The sequence below is a fragment of the Scleropages formosus genome, chromosome 17, assembly GCF_900964775.1.
Source record: "Scleropages formosus chromosome 17, fSclFor1.1, whole genome shotgun sequence".
Taxonomy (NCBI): Eukaryota; Metazoa; Chordata; class Actinopteri; order Osteoglossiformes; family Osteoglossidae; genus Scleropages; species Scleropages formosus.
The window spans coordinates 13,192,439-13,210,731 of record NC_041822.1 but is presented as its reverse complement, the minus strand read 5'-3'; the positions used below and the strand labels follow the sequence as shown (position 1 = coordinate 13,210,731).

Sequence of the window (18,293 nt, the reverse complement as noted above, 5' to 3'; positions counted from 1 at the left end):
TTCTGTGTATTGCCGTACATTTCTGTTGCGAGTATATTTACGTACATTAATGTACAGATGGCACGGGTGTGCAGAATAAAAACAAAGTGTAGCACGAAGATGGCACACTGTGTGATGACCAGCCGGACAGCTGATCTTAAGACTCACTGCATGGCTGCAGCAAGCGATGGTGTCTTTCTGCTGCCTGGCCCACTCCTGCATCTCGAATGCGCTTATGACAAGGCGGCCCCATAGATCACTTCACTGGAGATGGGACAGCGGAAGCGGTGATTCATCGCTGTGTGTTTTAAACAGCAAACAAGCCCTTTGGCGCAGCCTCTGGGAGAGCACACATCTCCTGCTTCCTGTCCCCCCCAGTGGCAGTGGGCAGAGTGCCTTTCAGCCAGTACACATCATTTCTCAGTCAATAGTCCTGGCACACAATGGCGACATCAGCGTTGGGGCCTAACCTCACCTTTTAGCGAGCAGATAAACAGACTGCAAGCTCCGCATGTCCTTTTCTCCCTTGAGCTGTGCTTTTCAGACACCGTAGCTCTGAAATACGATGAGTTGTTACTCTTCAGCAAAGTCCCGACCGCCCACAGGATCCATCTAAACCCCCCTCTCCCTCTTTCACCCCACCATGCCCTAAGGGCCCTCTTAAAGGGGCTTGTTAAGCGAGACGTGGCAACGGTGTCGCGCTCCATTAGCCCTTGGAGAGGTGGATGGTAGGAAGGGGGATTAGTGCCAGAGCGTCAGTGGCCCTCACCTCGGAGGAGTCCGGCCAGGGGGGCTGACAGCCGCTCCGACGCCTCCTGGAGGATCTCCCTGGTGACAATGGCTGTCAACGGCACCGCCCCCTCGCCATGTCCCTGTCGCTCGGAGCGATGGATCACTCTGATGACGCTTGATGCCAGGGAGCTTGCCTCCCCCCTGGAAATCGGGGGGAAAAGTCGGCAAATTGCTACAAATCTGCATAAAACTCAGCTGAGCCCTTGGGCTACGGGACCGCCGAACAGAGCGCTTCCTACTCCACCCCCCACCCCCCTCGGCCATTACCGGCGGTTCTCGCACAGCGAGCTCACCCGCGTGCTGCCAGCTGGGATTCTTAAATCTCATTTCCACTGGAATCCTGCTAATGCTGTACCTACTTTTCCAGCCCAGTGGACTCAGCTACATGGAAGTCAAGCCACTGCCTTCGCTTCCCGTCACCCCGTCCATTACCTCACCGCCTCCCTGGGTTTTTACATAGTCTGGTGCTTACAGATGCCACGTTAAGACTTATTTATCGCAAAACATCTGCACAAAACTCATTTAAATTACAAAACATTTTACTGTGCTCAAAAGCCAGTTTTTATAATATTATCGCCATGTTCCCGCTCAGTTAAAGCTCCGAGTGACCTTTCTACTTTAGCAAGTTCTTCATCACATCTCAAACAAAACCAGAAACCAGACACTGCTGCTTCTGTGCATCTTGCCCCTGCAAATACGTGAAGCTGTCTGTTCGTCATCTTCTCACCAAGTCACATCTAACATGATTTAGTCAACCTTCACATCTAAGAAGTAATGAAAACCTCATCTTGAAAGCTTTATTAAATAGCCTGCGCTTTCCTCATCCTTTAAATCACCTTATGCATCGGGCAGTTGCTGAGGTCAGCTAGGCTGACCAATGTGATTGCATGAATAGTATTTTCTACCTGTGTTTAAAGAAAGGATCCATTTCCTGTATTTAAAAATTGATGGAAATACCTGAATTAAAGGCCATATCAGGACAGGTGAGCAGATAGGAGGGAAAACCAATATTCACCAGAAGGGGTTTGTATGACTCCAACTGTCAATTAAACTATGCACTTGTTTAAAAAAGGACGCCATTGTACCTGTTGAGCCAATCACCACCCAGGAGTGTGACTGTGAGTTGTCCAGTGGCGTGGAGCTGGACCAAGTCTACGTCGTCCCTCCACAGCAGAGTGGACTCGGGCACACGGACCTCCTGCAGAAAGGCACGTGTCTGCTCTGGTAGGCTATATTCTGAACGTCTCTGATTCACAAGGGGCACACAGAGGCAGTCACTGGGCTCCTTCTGAAATGCAGTACATATAAACACACGGTCAGGATCGCAAGTGCACGTACGCAAATGCACAAAAAAGACCCACGCGCAAGAGCACACGTGCACATGCATACACATTTACTGCTGAGTCCTTCACGTGGAAATACAAGGCTTGCGTTCAGACTGCTCCCATATACGTACGTACACAAGTACACCTTTTGCGTACCTGGCTGAGGAAATACGCATAGCCTAAGGATGAGGCCAGAGTGTCGACATCCACCTGATCTCTTCCCAGAACTGCATGGATTCTCGACCACTGAGAGCCGGTCTCCTGGAACAGAAGGGCACAACAAGCGTGAATAGTCACACTGTCAGTAAGATTCCGGGCTATTATATCTTTTAACATGATCAGCAGAGTAATCAGCATCATGGTCCTTATTAGCCTAGTATAAAGCAACAAGCAATACAAATGTGTGAAGCAGAGGTGAAGGTATCAGTATGGACTATGTCATTCAGCACATCAGTGTGTAACAGGGATACACATTGTTCAGGTTTGATGAGGTGTTTATACTTCTATACTTCAGACCTCACTTACCTACTGTAATTCCATCCATACGTCCATCCATCACCTATAACTGCTGTACAAATAATGCAGTGATTAACAAACTGGCCTACCATAAAGGCACTGTTATCAAGACTTACAGTAAAGTACTTAATCAGTTTAATCACACACACACACACACACACACGCATTTTCGGAACCGCTTGTCTCATATGGGGTCATGGGGAACCGGAGCCTACCCGGCAATACAGGGCATAAGGCCGGAGGGGGAGGGGACACACCCAGGACGGGACGCCAGTCCATCACAAGGCACCCCAAGCGGGACTCGAACCCCAGACCCACCGGAGAGCAGGACCAGGTCCAACCCACTGCGCCACCGCGCCCCCCTCAGTTTAATCAACGTTCATTAATTCATTCACTGTCCATAATCGCAAGACCAGTGCAGGGTCATGGTAGTCTGGATCCTATGGTAGAAGCAGGGACTGCTGGTAGTGTAGTGGTTAGAGCTGCTGCCTTTGGATCTGGCACATACACACAGGGCAGTATGTGGCATAGTGAGTAGCCCTGGGTGGCAGGAGAGAATGTGGGTTCGATACCCACTCAGTCTGTGGAGTTTGCATGTTCTCCCTGTGTCTGCATGGGTTTCCTTCGGGTGCTCTGGTTTCCTCCCACAGTCCAAAGACATGCTGTTCAGGCTCCCCCATAGTGTGTGAGTGACAGAGAGAATGTGTTCCGCTGATGTCTGGATGAGTGACCCAGTATAAGTAGTATATGGAGCAATGTAAGTCACCTTGGTGAATAAGGTGTGTGGACTGATAACACGGAGTTCACTGGAAGTCGCTTTGGACAAAAGCATCTGCTACATAAATAAATGTAAATGGATCCAGCTGTAATATCCCTGAGCAAGGTACTATAAAATTGCTCCAGTAAAAATTATGCAGCTGCATAAATGGGTAAATAATTGCAAGTAGCTTAACACTATGCTGATTTGGAGAAAAGCATCAGCTACATGAAGTGATGCAATGTAAATGTAAGCGAGGGGTATGAGGCAGGGTACACCGTTGAGAGGATGCTGGTCCACGGAAGGACAACCACACACACTCATTCACTCACATGCACAAACTACCGGCAATTTAGTCATCAGTTCACTTGCATCATGTCCTTGTACTGTGGGAAGAAACCGGAGCACCTGGAGGGCACCCATTCTAAAAACAAGGAAGACTCAGGAATTCTGCAAAGACACAGCCAAATTTTAACCAGTGTCTGAACCCCTAGTCCTTGAGCACCACCAGCACAATCCCCATGTCACCATGCCAGTGTACTGCAATACCAATTAAAAATCTGAATATAAGTATCCATAGTGTCATTAAATAAACGGCGCCATATTTGCACTTTGTTTTCACCAAAGGAAAAAGGCACCCAAGGGTTATGAACACACCGCTGTCAGAACATCCTGATAATAGTTCAATCTATCAGTGACACAGATTCAGTGGGGGGAAAAAAAAAAAAAAAAAGGAGAAATTTAGCTGTAGAATCAAAGCACAGAGGAAACACTTCCGCCCCTCTCGCCTGCCCACCCCCACCCCTCTTCGCACCCTTTCAGTCTCCGGGGCAACACATCAGCCGCTCTCCTCCCTAAGAATGACGCGTCTCTGTGCACTCGAAGCTCCCCACGTCTGTCCTCCGTGCTCTTCCAGAAGGTTCTGCCCTGGGAGGAGCAGCCAGCTCATGGGGTGAATCACAATAAAAACCAAGTGTTGATCCTTGTAATTGCAGGGCCACACTTTGCATATTCCATAGGCAAAGATATTAAAGCTGCGTGCAGAATAGCCAGTAGGTACAAACCAAACATGCTGGTTAATTGCCTGTGCTGTGAAACCATCAGCCCTAATGCCTGGCCCACTGTCACCAGAGGGATAAATACAACTGCTGGGGTCTTTTGCAAATATAGAGAGGATCATGAAAGAGCAAAGAAAATGTGTGTTAGTTTACGCTACGCTAAGATCCCCTTTTACCCTTTCCTTCCTATCATGTTTTAAAGTGTGTCATGGAAACAGACTTCTTTTTTCAATTCAATTCCTGCTCTGATGCAGCAGAAGAATGAACCAGACTGCCACACAAGGCTATACACAGTAAATTCCAAACCAGCTGCTGGCATTAACGTCAACATCCAGTTTTTTAAAAAAGTGTTGTTTTTCTATTTATTTATTTATTTATTTATTTTATTTTCTTTGTTTTTTGTATACTTCAGTATTACTTACTGTACTCTCAAAAGTACAAATGCTAACATCCATCCATCCATCCATCCATCCATTTTCAGTAACCACTTGTGCTGGCCAAGGTTACAGAGCCTATGCCAGCCTATCCCAGAATCACTGGGCACCAGTGGCGAGAGGGCGTACTACAGGGATGGAATGCCCGTCCATCACAGGGTAGCCACATGGGCACACCCTCACCCACCTGACTACATCTGATACAGAACGCTTCTGCACGAGTTGTGTTTGACCTGCCGAAGTGTTCCCGTGTATCTTCCCTCCTCGTCTCTCTGCACTGGTTTCCTGCAGCTGCCTGGATCAAATTCAAGACTCTGGTTACGGCCTACAAAAGCACAAACGGATCTGCTGCCCGACATCCCGACATCTACAAGACCTGATCATCCGCTACACCCCAACCAGACTGCTACACTCAAACAAACAAGAGACCAAAAATCAAAAGCGTGAAGGTTTTCGGCTCTGCCTCCCATGCTGTGGAATGACCACCCCCTGTCATTCAGAACTGTTGGATCTCTCTGTACATTTAATAAGGGTCTCATAACTCACCTCTTTCAGACTTACTTCTTCCTGATCTATTAAGTGCATGAAAAACGGGTAAATGTTTCTTCAATAATGTTGTGATTATAACTTTATGCAGCTACTCGTGTGATGTACAGTGGTTCACACAGTGGAAAGTGTGAAATTACCTGTGCTGTAGAATCACGTGTCTGCATACAAGCCTCTCTTTTTTTTTTTTTATGTAAGACACACACTGTATTTTTTACGTCGCTTTGAAGAGTCTGCTAAATGAATAAATGTAAACTACTTGAAATTCCAATCTTCCGAATACAAGGCCACATCCTTAAGCACTGCACTGCACTGCTTGCTGCCCTATTTTGGCAGTACATATGAAAAGCACATTTGACCAAAAAAAAAACAGTTTTGGCACTATAGGATATTTTTCTCATGTTTTTCTCACCTTATAGGCTTTGTAGTGTTTATAACCTGCCAGATTTCTGAGCCGTAAAGTCATGTTCTCAGAAGGAATGACCGACGTGCAAATGTCAGAGCACACTGCTGAGCCTCTGTACTCGAGCCGCTTTCTCACAAGTCTCCGATTAATCAGACAATGAATCTCCACTTTTACTGCAGTACTGCAAGCTGACACTTGTATAAACAGCCATTAAGAGTGCCCGGTGCCCCATCAAACAACAGGGCCATAGTACTGCAAACATTAACATAACTCTGTGAGATAGATGTGATCTCATAGTGTTGTTTTTCATCCTGTAGCCATCGCTGTGCCGCACTTCCAGCACCAAGCACCTGGCTCTCAATAAAGTCCGGCCCTCTGACTCTCATCATATCTAGCCCCGTCACTCTTTAGTGCTCATTCCCTCAATGCCTCATTTGTCAAACTGAATAATGAGCACACAGATGGGTGGGCTTGTTATTTGAGAACAGGCCATGTGCTCCTTTCCTGAATGTCAAGGTCTGTGGAGCTCAAGAATAGGCTTACGAGAATTCAATCCTCAAAACCAATGCAGTCGTGCTTTGGTCTCTCCGACCACTTCATCCAAAGATGACAACTCTGAAACCCTACAACGTTTTCCACGGGAACCTGTCAGCTTTAGAGCAGAATTTGCCATCACAGTGTACGCTTAGCCCACACATAGAGGGGCCCCTAAAAAACAGCTGCAACGGATTATGAAAATGTAGGCTCTTTTTTTCATGCAACAGGTATTATTCAGTATAAGGGCAGCAGTCATTTTATTCACTGCCTACTACATCTTTCATTCTGAAAAGCACGCAAACACTATGCTTGTCCTACAGAAAAACCAGCTAACATATATAGTTCGTACTTTCTATCACGCTTACAATCTCAACCAATCACGAGCCTCAATTAGGGAAAACCTAAGATCACAACGGAAGCATCACGTTCAATACTATTTTCGTTACTGTCTTCCCCCACAATACTAAAGTAATGCATTCCCGAAAAACCCTTGGTAAGGTCAATTCTCATAACTCGAAGGCGTAATGACCTTTATTTTCAACAGCAAACACTTCGATGCATTCCTGAGCTGCAAAACTCGTGCCCATTTATGCTAAAATATCACCTAATCCCATTCTAAAGTCCTTAATTACTCCATAATACTGTATAGCTGTCTGCCTGTGCCTTCAGCTGATTCGTAGCTACTATGTAGAGTACACGACAAACAGGACGTTTCCTCCAGCCACCAGTTTCCTCCTACAATCCAAGTGTTTCAGGGGAACTGGTAAGTCTAAACTGCTCGTAGTGTGAGAATATGGGTACGTGTCTATTACACTGCCCTGCCGCTAAGACCATAAACCCGAAAATTAATGTCTAACCTTGTCACCATAGAAATCTTATGAAATACGTTACAATAAATTTGCATTTACACAAAAACTAAACAGAAAAAAAAGCATATAGAAACAGTATTTTTCTTCTAACTATTGCAAAATCTGTTGGTTTTATCATTGTCATGTATTAAAATAACTTTTATTGGGGTTCTTTAATGCGATTTATGTGACGTATTTTTGTCCACAAACAATTTTTTTTTTACCATAAGAAATAATCATTATTCAACCCCCTCACAACAGGAATTTGCGTAATGGGTTGAGTTCACGGGAAAAAAAAAGAAAAAAATTAACCTTGTTATGTGAGGAGTGGGTGTACTTCTGATCTTCCAGCTAACTACATAGATGTCTGTCCGGTCTGCTGACAGATGCGTCCTTGGTGATGCATCTGCTGACATCAACAATGCTGATGATGTATATACTGACACAGTACCGTTGACAATTTGCTTAAGATGCAGCCTGTGGCTCCGATGGGTTGATGATGAAATCAACAACAGCAGGACACCTATATCTACTTGTAAGGGGAAATAGCAGGAGTGCTGTGGACGTAAATGCCAACAAACTGAGGTTCCCCTCATGCAGTGGACTCACAGTTCTGAAAGCGCACCCTGGTCCACTTAGCATACTGCATAACACGTGCACCCGCAGCAGCTTTCTGGATGGAGTCAATTAGAGATATGGAATTTCTGGATGTCTGCCATGCTGGAGGACAGGAAGGCAACTGGTCTGGCCACAATAGCAATGTCCAAGCCCCGCATACTAAGAAGGCAGCAGCTTTGTACAAAAATGTCCTGCTAATTCCAGCATGTTCCCTGCCTTTCAGTCAATGTCCAGGTTATTGAAAATCAACAGCAGATATCTATACAACCACACATGCAGTTATGTCCCTTGCATGGCCAGTTATGTATTCGTCGTATCACTGCAAGGTGCTTTCAGATCCTTTGAAAAAAGCAGGGCCTGACACTTGAAAACATAACTGCACAGAAATAAAGGTCACATAGGGTGCCTCTTATATAGCTTCTTGGTTGCATATGTTCTCAGGTATTCATACAAACGCAAAAGCAAAAACAGAAACAAATCCATACATAACAAAACAATTCACAAGTGTGTGACTGTCTACACAAACTACAGGTCAAGTCCTAAGAATCTGCTACCTGGAGGCTCTTGCATATCTGATGAGTAAAATTTAATGTACATGTGTGTTATTTAAAGTTTCATTACTTAACCTACAACATACAGCATTATTGCATTATGTTAATACATGGTAAAACCTGTGATGATGGCAGTTTATGAAACGAATGCCAAAAGGAATTCGGTAAGTACCAGACACTGATCTACACTAAAACACTGTACAAGAACTAAACACACTGTTATAGTAAAAAGACTAAACTGCGCTAAAGACTCCAGCACATGCAATAAAAAATGAAGGATCTATATAAAAATGCTTAAAATTAAGGTTACTGAAAGCAGTTAAAGTACAAGAACAGTGAAAGTTAAAGAACTGGAAGACAGGGACATCTTATATAATGACACACAACAGGATGTAGCTGAAGTAGACAATAACATATGATGGGGAAGGGAAAAAAAAATAAAAAATCATGAGCTGATCCAGCCCCAAACACTGCGCTGCTCCTCAACAAGTCTGGCCATACTCTGCGTTTTTCAGTTCCCTCTTCCATTAACTGGACTTGGAGGTAAACTGGTGGACATCCGCGTGCATGCATGTTTGTGCATACACGCAGCCTGATGCATGTGCTTACTTGCTAGACAACAAGCATGCATGTTATAAATTATTCATGCATATGTGTGCGTGTGTGTGTTTTTGTGTACTGTTAGCGCCCTCCCTCCTAGCATCATTAGAGGCAGGGGGCAAAGTAAAAATTAAAACCCCCATTGGTCTCCTCCAGGACCTCCCTGACTCCTGTTCCAACACAGTCGGCTCCAGAGGGCATTAGCGCTAACCAGCAGGGCAGTAACGACCCTTTGGCCTTTTAGCGTGCCGAGGAAGAGGCAGCTAAATTATACCAACTGCCGTGTGGAAGATGCAGCTCCATCCAAGCACCCACAGCATGGAGGAGAGAGGGCACAGGGTCCTCTTCCATTGACAGACCATAAAAACCAGCTCCTCACAACTCATCCCCAGTCAACACTTGCAGCAGCACTCAAACAAAAAATTCAGGCAGCACACGTGAGCCATTCTTAATCTAAATATTTACAGGCACTAGTGCTCAAGTATGACTCAGGGCTCAAGCTCAAAAACTACTTCGATGAATATAAAGACTGAAATCTACTTTGACCACAAAAAAAGTGCAATTTGGAATAATTAAAAAATATATATATATTTTGAGCATAATTAAAAAAGTTAATTTTATCATTGTAGTGAGATATACTTTATTTCTCAGGCACTGTCATTGTAAAGAGCTAAATGACATATGAACATATGAAATTGTGCACATCTTTATTTGTATGTACACAGAAAACCAAACCTAAATTTTAATTTTCTCTAAAATACATAAAATTCCTCTTTTGGATCATTTTCCCCAAATGAAAGGCCTCTGTACGCATTAAAAATTCAGACCTCACTGATCTGTTGCTTCATTCTTGCTGCATGAATTATTGAATTAGCCAGAGGTTTATTAACAAGAAGAAAATACTGAGGCATAAAAATGAGGAAATACAGCAGTTCAGATTACACGTCCACATCTTCTCCACTCTGGGAAGGCCAAAGCCTCAGTAAGATGCTGCTCTGGGAACAGCTTTCCCCGATGGCGGAAATGGATTAGCCTGTCTCTGATCCATTATGTCTAATCGAATCAAATCAATCCCAGACTGCATCGTGGCTCCTCGCTCAACGGCCGCAGGCCCTTCAGCAGCAAAGGTGCACAGGAGTTTCAAGCAACCTTTTGCAAAACAGACCCACCGTACAATGCTGGCACATCCAACGAAATTTTTCCGTTACGCTACAGGGAAGAGGGGGGTGCGGTGGCGCAGCGGGTTTGGCCGGGTCCTGCTCTCTGGTGGGTCTGGGGTTCGAGTCCTGCATGTGGTGCCTTGTGATGGACTGGCGTCCCGTCCTGGGTGTGTCCCCTCCCTCTTCGGCCTTGCGCCTTGTGTTGCCGGGTTAGGCTCTGGTTCGCCGTGACACCGCTTGGAACAAGCGGTTTCAGTCAATGTGTGTGTGTGTGTGTGTGTGTGTGTTTGTTTCAGCGATGTGAGAAAGACCACAGCAAGCAATATGGAGCTGTGTTGACTGGAAAAAAAAAAACAATGAAAAAAAAATTGCACACGCCCTGTCACAGGGGTACTGTATTAGTAGTGGTAGTGGAACTGCAGCTCTGACTGTGAAAGGCCTGTGATTTAAATGTTAAAAAATACATAGTTAAGAGCTCCTGCACATCGCACACACACACATCTTCTGAAACCGCTTGTCCCACACTGGGGTTGCGGGGAGCTGGAGCCCAACCCGGCAACACAGGGCATAACGCCGGAGGGGACACGCCCAGGATGGGACGCCAGTCCGTCGCAAGGCACCCCAAGCGGGACTCAAACCCCAGACCCACCAGAGAGCGGGAACAGGCCAAACCCACTGTGCCACCGCACCCCCCCTTTCCTGCACATCCCCAGTTGTACAAACAGGTGAAAGTGCTCTGCAAGTGAAATAATTACATAATTACATAGGGAGTCAAACGGATGCTGAGACTGGAGAAACTGTGCACAAGGTTTTCTTTAAAGGCCTCCCGGGGACGTGAAGGACTGCAAAAGCGCAATAATCGCGGTGCGGCTGCTCACCTCGCGGCGCTTCTTCCGTGTCGCGATCGCGGCCGTCACACATTTTGGTCACGAGCAACATCATGCAAATTCACGCGCCAGCCACGTGACCTCGCGCGCAACGCAAGGCCGCGCCGCCGTTAAACTGTAACTACGGACCCCGGGTCAAATATCATTAGAAAGGTCATATTGGACGTTCACTGAATGCCCCCCTCCCCCCCCCCCCACATGTCGCCCAGGCAACAATAAAATAAATGAAAGGTCCCCCATATTCTTACGGTCACGCAGTTTATTTCTGGGGGTAATTCAGCAGTCTTTACTGTGACATAAAAGTGGTGTCGGCGGTGGGAATTTTTAACCGAAACGCCACAGAAAAAAAAAGGACAAATCCGTGCGAGCTGTTAGCTACTTTTCTGCGGTCTTTACTGTCAGTTGTCCCTTCTTTCTGCGGGGCTCTTCTTCTCCGCCGTCGTTCGAAGCAGGCCTGAAACTAGAGGCCTCGGCTCGGCTCGGCCCGGCTCGGCCGGGGAGCCCAGCGAACGAAGCGAACACACACACCAACACCGAGTGACGTTCGGAGAGACACACGACACGCAATTCCTCCGCTGTCCTCTGCTTACAGAGCAAGAAAGAGGAGGAAAAGTACAGCTTGGGCGAGGAGCCACTCTTCCAGCACGTAAAAAAAGCGATAATATGAAACATGGACAGCGCCCTGAGCTGAGTACTGTAAAGTACTGCAGAGACTGAAAACGCAGGAAGGAAGAGGGACGACGACGCGCTGAACTGCTAGACGGTCGAAGCTACAGCACCGGTGAAGAGAGTGGAGCGGAGGGAGGGGGGGGGACAAACGGACTTGTTGAGCGCGTTCGCCCCTCTAACCCGTACGATTGATTCCACCCAGCAGTATTTCACACGGGAGTCTCTGTGGTTCTGGGGGGAACACAACAACAACAACAAAAATTGACATATTTTGATATGGTCATTGCACTACGGCACAGTTCCACAGGTGGGGAAGAAGCACTTGTTTACAAAAAAAAAAAAAAAAAAAAACGAAAAGAAAATGAACCGTGCTGCAGTCGCTCAAGGCTTTTTCAAGAGAAGAGAGGCTGTGGCATTTTTCTACTACTGGAGATCATATCCCCCCACGGGAGAAGTTATCACTTACCAGCATGGATTTGGCACGTAGTAAGAATTCCTCCATACTGTAAATAAACGCGAGTTGGGAGAGAGGGCTGTGTCCGTGGGAAGTGGAGGTGTCACCGCGCCGTCGTCCCCCGCTGTGCTCACTGCGGTACCGCGGAGCCCATTTACACCACTCGCCACTCTCTCCTAATATGGAGGTGGGTGTGTCGCGGAGCGCTCGAGCTGCGGCGCGCTCGGCCCCGCGCGCTCGGCCTTGCGCGCACCCCCGGGGGGACGGCGGGGGAGGGGGGGGACGGCGGGAGGCAACTCCGCCAATGAGAAACACGTATCCAGGTAGATGTGGCGCGCTCGAGCACCACGAGCACTGCAACGGTGGACAGCGCCCAGAGGCGGGGCGGAGTGCGGGGGGGGAGGCTGCGAAGATGCAGAGCTCTGCAGCAGGCAGCGCTCGGTGTGTGCGCGTCTGTGTGTGTGTGTGGACTGTAGTCAGCAGTCAGCCCTGCTCCTCCGGACGCTGCTGCCGTTGATGCGATGTTGACATGAAACGGCTGCCGCTTGAAGAGGAACGCACGTGGTCCGATTCTCCAGTTATGACACATATTATTATTATACAGCGCTTAGGCAGAGGTTGTCATTCACAGTTACTGCGCCACAGTGCATAATCGTGAGCTGCAGAGGGGTGAAATAAGGAGGTAAATGTTTTCTTTAGAAGTACTTAATGAGTCTGCGTTGCAAACTCTTCTCAAAAATGAAAGATGTGTGCAGGAGGTAAAGCATGTTTACATAGATGAATAGAAAAAAGCAACAGAGAAACTGTTCTGGTTGTGGCTCCAAATTTATCTGCGTGACCTTTGACCGATACACTAAAAACCAGTGATACCCTGATGTTTAGTGTATCAGTTATACACTAAAATACACTATTTTAGTTATTCGTACTAATACACTATGAAAGTCAGTGGTCACACCTATCAGGGTCACAGACTGTTTTCCAAGCTGTGGTCCTGGAAACAAACCAGCTGTTGGAATGTAATTTATTCCCTGTTAAGTGGTTGGTTGGTTGGTTGGTTGGTTGGTTGCAACCAACATAAGCTCCTCCATGGTAGCTCCTTCACCAGACCTGGCTTAGTGTCTGGGACTTGAACCAACAGCATTCAGCTTTAAAGTCTACCTGCCCACTATGCTACTTTCTGCATCATTCAGTGGACCATCAGGTGCAAAATTACAGACAACAGAATGTTTATTTTGCTAAAACTGGAAGTAACTGTTTCAATATCCCAAAGTGTCCTCATTGAAACTTTGGAACAACATCCTCATTCTCTGTTGAAGGAAGCTGCAGCTCAATAAAAAAAAAATTCTGTTGTTTCGAACCTGCAGTGAAATCATACCAAAATAAAGGAGAACTGATGGCTGGAAAAACATGTTTTTAAAACGCAGCCTAAAGTTAACAAATGCCTGGTTAATGTTCAGCTGTATGTTAATGTTCAGAGGCAAACTTCCTCTCCAGTCAGTGTAGCACAGCTGCAATGAAGGCCTGTCTTTTGTTCTATGTCTGTGTCATCTGCCACTAGAAATATGTATATGAAGAGCATTTTAGTCCTTTCATAATTAAAAGAATTGAATCAAAGATACAACATTAATACACATTGTATCTGTTTATTTCCAGATTTCAAAACTCATTTTGGGACGTAGAATCCACATGTATCCACGTAGGCCTATTATCCCCATCTTTTGCATAATAATAATAATAATAATAATAATAAACCCAGACATGGGTTCAAATCCAGTTTAACCTGTGCAAACCTTGCATGTTTTCCTCATGTTTGCATGATTTCCTCTGGATGTTCCAGTTTCTTCTTGCAGTCTCACTTGAGCTGGTACCTCTAAATTCTTTCTAGTGTGTGACTGAGTGGTAAAATGAGTGTGTATGGTTGCCCTTTTAAGGACTTGTGTCTTCTCCAGTGTGTATCCTGTCTCATGCACTGTTTCCAGGATGGGCTCTGGACCACCTCAACACTGCACTGGATAAGTGCCTATCGATAATGGATGGGTAGATGGTATTATTTTAGAGCTGGCAGAAGAGGCACGACTATAAAAGTTGGCTCTAAAAATAATCAAAACAAACAAATTAATGTCAGCATTGAGAAAATAATGTAAACAGAAATTTCCAAAAACTTCAGGAAGTACCGATTTAGTTTTAAACAGAGTGACAGCTCTTGCATGTGCGGCGCTTCGTTTTTCTGTGTATCAAATAGTAAAGCTGTTAGCGCAGGTATTGAAAACTGTGAATTCTGGGTACAGAAGGATGTCGGTGTACCGGGGAGTATTTCATAAAGGACACGAGACATCTGTGAGTCTAATCCAAAGAGACTAGGTACACTATATTATGTGCATTACATTTCATTGTCCATTTCCACCTTTAAGATGGAATGTGAATGAAGCATAGTAAGGGGTTACTGCTGCAGAATAAGAGTAAATTTGGTCCATTTCCTAGCTGTACGAATAGCTCGTATCAACTACCCTTTTACATAGTTTCCATTCACAGGAATATATTTCACATTTAGCAGACACTTTTCTCCAAAGCAACTTCCAATGAACTCTTTACTATGTAGTGTTTTGAGCCCACACGCCTTATTCACCAAGGTGAATTACGCTGCTAGATACACTACTTACAAAGGGTCACTCATCCATACATCAGTGGAACACACACACACACTCTCTCTCTGTGTCACTCACACACTATGGCTGAACCCGAACAGCATGTCTTTGCAGCATGACTGTGGGAGGAAACCAGAGCACCCGGAGGAAATCCACACAGACATGGGGAGAACACGCAAACTCCACACAGACTGAGCAGGGATCGAACCCACATCCTCTCACACCAGCCAGGTGCTGTGAGACAGGAGTGCTACTCGCTGTGCTGCTGTACTGAAGGAATCCAGGTTCTGTCCTCAAAGGTACAACAACATGATCTCTTCAGGGAAATGAATGGACAGTGTTTGGTCACAGTCTAGTTACTGAACGGTCAAAATACTTGCTGCCCTGCACAATCATAGAAGATTATTAAAGTGAATTTGGAAATGCTATTATAACAGTTGCTCTGGGATTCTTGCTCTTGATCTGATTGCTGTGCCCGGTGGCAGAATGGAGCTGTGTGGGGAAACGGTAACGAACGAGTGTTTCCCTTTTCTAGAGCAACAAAGTAGAAGGACACGATCCCTTTTTTGACTCACATCGCCACTGTCAACTTCCATGGTTCCTCCGTCTTGCGTTCTCTCTCTTTCTCCATCACTGTATTCAGTTCTGTCCTCCCTTTCACTCTTGCTTTATATTTTCTCACATATTTAGCCATCATTTGCCCGTTTGCTGTTTGATTCCATCTGACGAACCCTTCAATTCAGCTTTTCATCAGCATGTTTCAGGGCGAATCCTATCTGGACAGGGCTGCGTCACTCTGCTGCTCCGTCATGCATACTTTGAAGGGACATGTAAATCGATTAAAGAACCTCAATCAGGTTAATTGGCTGCAACCTGGCATAAAAAAATGACACTCTTTCTGCGTCCTGAGCGCTCTCGCAGAACAGGGACACGGTGCGTCAGTTTGCGTCCCCAAAAAGGAAGCCTTTATTTCGCCTTGAAGTGCTGGAGTAAAACTGTTTTTACCCTAGTTACAGATTCTCTCGTCAGGTGAATTAAGTCCAAAAGGTCGACGAGTCCGTTAGAGGGAGCACTGTCTGTATTTAAAGCCACCTTTGTGATGACACAGTATTTTGGTCATTTGAAAATAAAATGATTCTAACAGTTTGGCAACCATAAAACTTCCAGCTGCATTCATCACTCAGAAGGAGTGCCATCAAAACCTATAAATGAACTCACGAGAAACACGAATAATAGGTTCTGCTGTTCTGGGAGCGAGGGGTGCGGTGGCGCAGTGGGTTGGACCGCAGTCCTGCTCTCCGGTGGGTCTGGGGTTCAAGTCCCGCTTGGGGTGCCTTGCGATGGACTGGCGTCCCGTCCTGGGTGTGTCCCCTCCCCCTCCGGCCTTACGCCCTGTGTTACTGGGTAGGCTCCGGTTCCCCGTGACCCCATATGGGACAAGAGGTTCTGCAGATGTGTGTGTGTTCTGGGAGTCTCGTCATTTCTGAGAATCCACGTACCAGCATATATGTGGATAACTGATATTCTGCACAATGACACATCTGCAGCCTTATCCCCCAATGATATCATAGCGCGAAGAAACCAAACTCAACCTTTTAAAAGATGTTGACATTATGCCACCCTGTGACATAATGATGTACAGTTCCTTAAGCTCTGTGTCACCTGCTGCAGTAATAATAGTGGAAAATGCCTTGGTGAGTGAGTGTGACTTCGGACTTGCCAGAGCTGTTAATGTGCTCTGGGTTGGGACACTGACGCCTATGGTGAGTCTATGTGCGCACCGCCCTCTTGTGGCCATTGTATGGTAACGCGCCCGATCCGTTACTCCTCCTGTGGTTAACAGCCTTGTCATCAATACAGAAATACTGTATCTCTACATCCTGCCGAGCGTAACCTTTGTTTTCGCACAAATATCTTGTGTGTTTATTGGTTTCCGCGGACGTCCTACGTGCTGCACTTATAGCAAATCTGTAATACTCCGTCTCAACGGAGAGATGCGTGCAATGAAGTTGGGCTAACCGGTAATCGTCTACATCAACGTGTTCACACGTGGATGTTTCAATTGTCAGTAAATGAGAGCGAAGTGTTTTACACTTTGTGTCAGAACCACGTGGTAAAGAAGGGGTAATTTTTGCAAAACACAGCATTTTCTACATTTTGCGACCGACAGGACTGTAGCCTTGGGTTTGCGTGGAACTGCGCATTTAAAGCACTGTGACTGGGGTGGGACTTGGGGGGGGGGGTTGGAGGCACGAGGAAGACGAGGACCCCCCCACTCCCCCCGCTGTTTTATAGGGAAATAAAGCGCTCGGGCGTTAAGTGCGGTCGTTCATCATTTGTGATCACTTGTAACGGTGAACGCTCATTTTCCTTCGCTGCCCTGTCCTAATTGATTTAAATGGTCCTGCTCGGGCGCGGCGATGCGCGCGCGTGCGCTCGCGCCACAGCGTCGCGAGAGCTCTTCAGGACCACTTTAATTGTCATTTCGCCCCACACTTCCCGTTTACAGCAAGGCGGAAAGAATCTCTCGCCCAAAGCTGAGCAAATAATTATTACAATGTCGAAACAAACAGACGATCCCCCCCCCCTACCCACCCCCAGCCCTACTCCATCCCTCCCTGGGTGTCCCCCCCCCGCCCCCCGCTCTCCCGTTATTTTTATTCTGTTTTCACTCTTAATTTATGCTAAATTAATTGATATATCTTTTATAATTGATGTGCTGTAAAATTAATGAGTAATTTATGTAATTAGTCAATTAAGGATAATTCCAACATATGTTCAATATGCCCAGAAGGTGTACTTTACAAGTAGTTATTTGTCCAGGAGTTGGGTGCTGAGAAAAGTACCTAATTAATTTTTTTATGCATATCAGCGCGGTGTCGGTTTAACAGCCCCCTTTGTGGGGGCACGTTTAATATTTATCTTTATAGCATGTTTGAAAGGACGTAGGGACCTGCAATTGACCCACTGAGAGTGTGAGCTTCTCGTCATGTCTTCATATTCAGCAGATCCCCGAACCTGGATGTTGTTATTATTATTATTATTATTATTATTATTATTATTATTATCAATCATTTCAGAATAGCAACTTGAATGTAATAGAAAAATTCTTTTTCTTCTTCTGATTATTATTATCATCATCATTGTTGTTGTCTAATTCTTGTAGGCGGCTTTAGTGTTAAAAGGTATCGTATTTATCCGAGAAATATAAGGACCTGGGTGGACAATTTAAAATATTCCACCGCGTGCCCCCGATGACCCTTCTAAGTGCCTCTTGAAGGACTTCGCCGCTTCCGAGGCATAATGAGATAGATCTGTTGGCTAATTAATTGACACCGTTTTGAATATTCATAACTAATATAGGCGGTTCGCTCTTAATTACATTGTTGGACTTTTCTCCGAGGAGCCTAAATCACCCAAGGCTTAATTAGTGTAATGTATTCGGGGCCTCGCAGGCTGGGCTGGGACGGGAGGTGGGCCGCGGAGGTGGGACACGCGGGTGGGACGGGCG

At 45.9% G+C, this 18,293-nt stretch overlaps 2 protein-coding genes across 5 annotated transcripts in view; both read right to left on the bottom strand.

Annotated features, from left to right (window-relative positions):
* The window catches only part of LOC108938606 (serine-rich adhesin for platelets-like), a 51,687-nt gene extending 50,778 nt beyond the window's left edge, over positions 1–909 (bottom strand). For all 4 annotated transcript variants that reach the window (XM_018759317.2, XM_018759318.2, XM_018759319.2 and 1 more), the window contains exon 1: positions 749–909. The gene's annotated coding sequence lies outside the window, so the exon portion shown is untranslated. The remainder of the gene's footprint in view (positions 1–748) is intronic.
* LOC108938429 (protein prune homolog 2-like) lies at positions 735–12,368 on the bottom strand. Its single transcript, XM_018758985.2, has 4 exons — positions 12,150–12,368; positions 2,253–2,357; positions 1,857–2,059; positions 735–912 (listed from the first exon to the last, which is right to left on the bottom strand). The coding sequence occupies exons 1-4, from the start codon at positions 12,183–12,185 to the stop codon at positions 735–737; spliced, it is 522 nt and encodes a 173-aa protein (XP_018614501.1). The 5' UTR covers positions 12,186–12,368.
* Between the last annotated feature and the right edge of the window lie 5,925 nt (positions 12,369–18,293).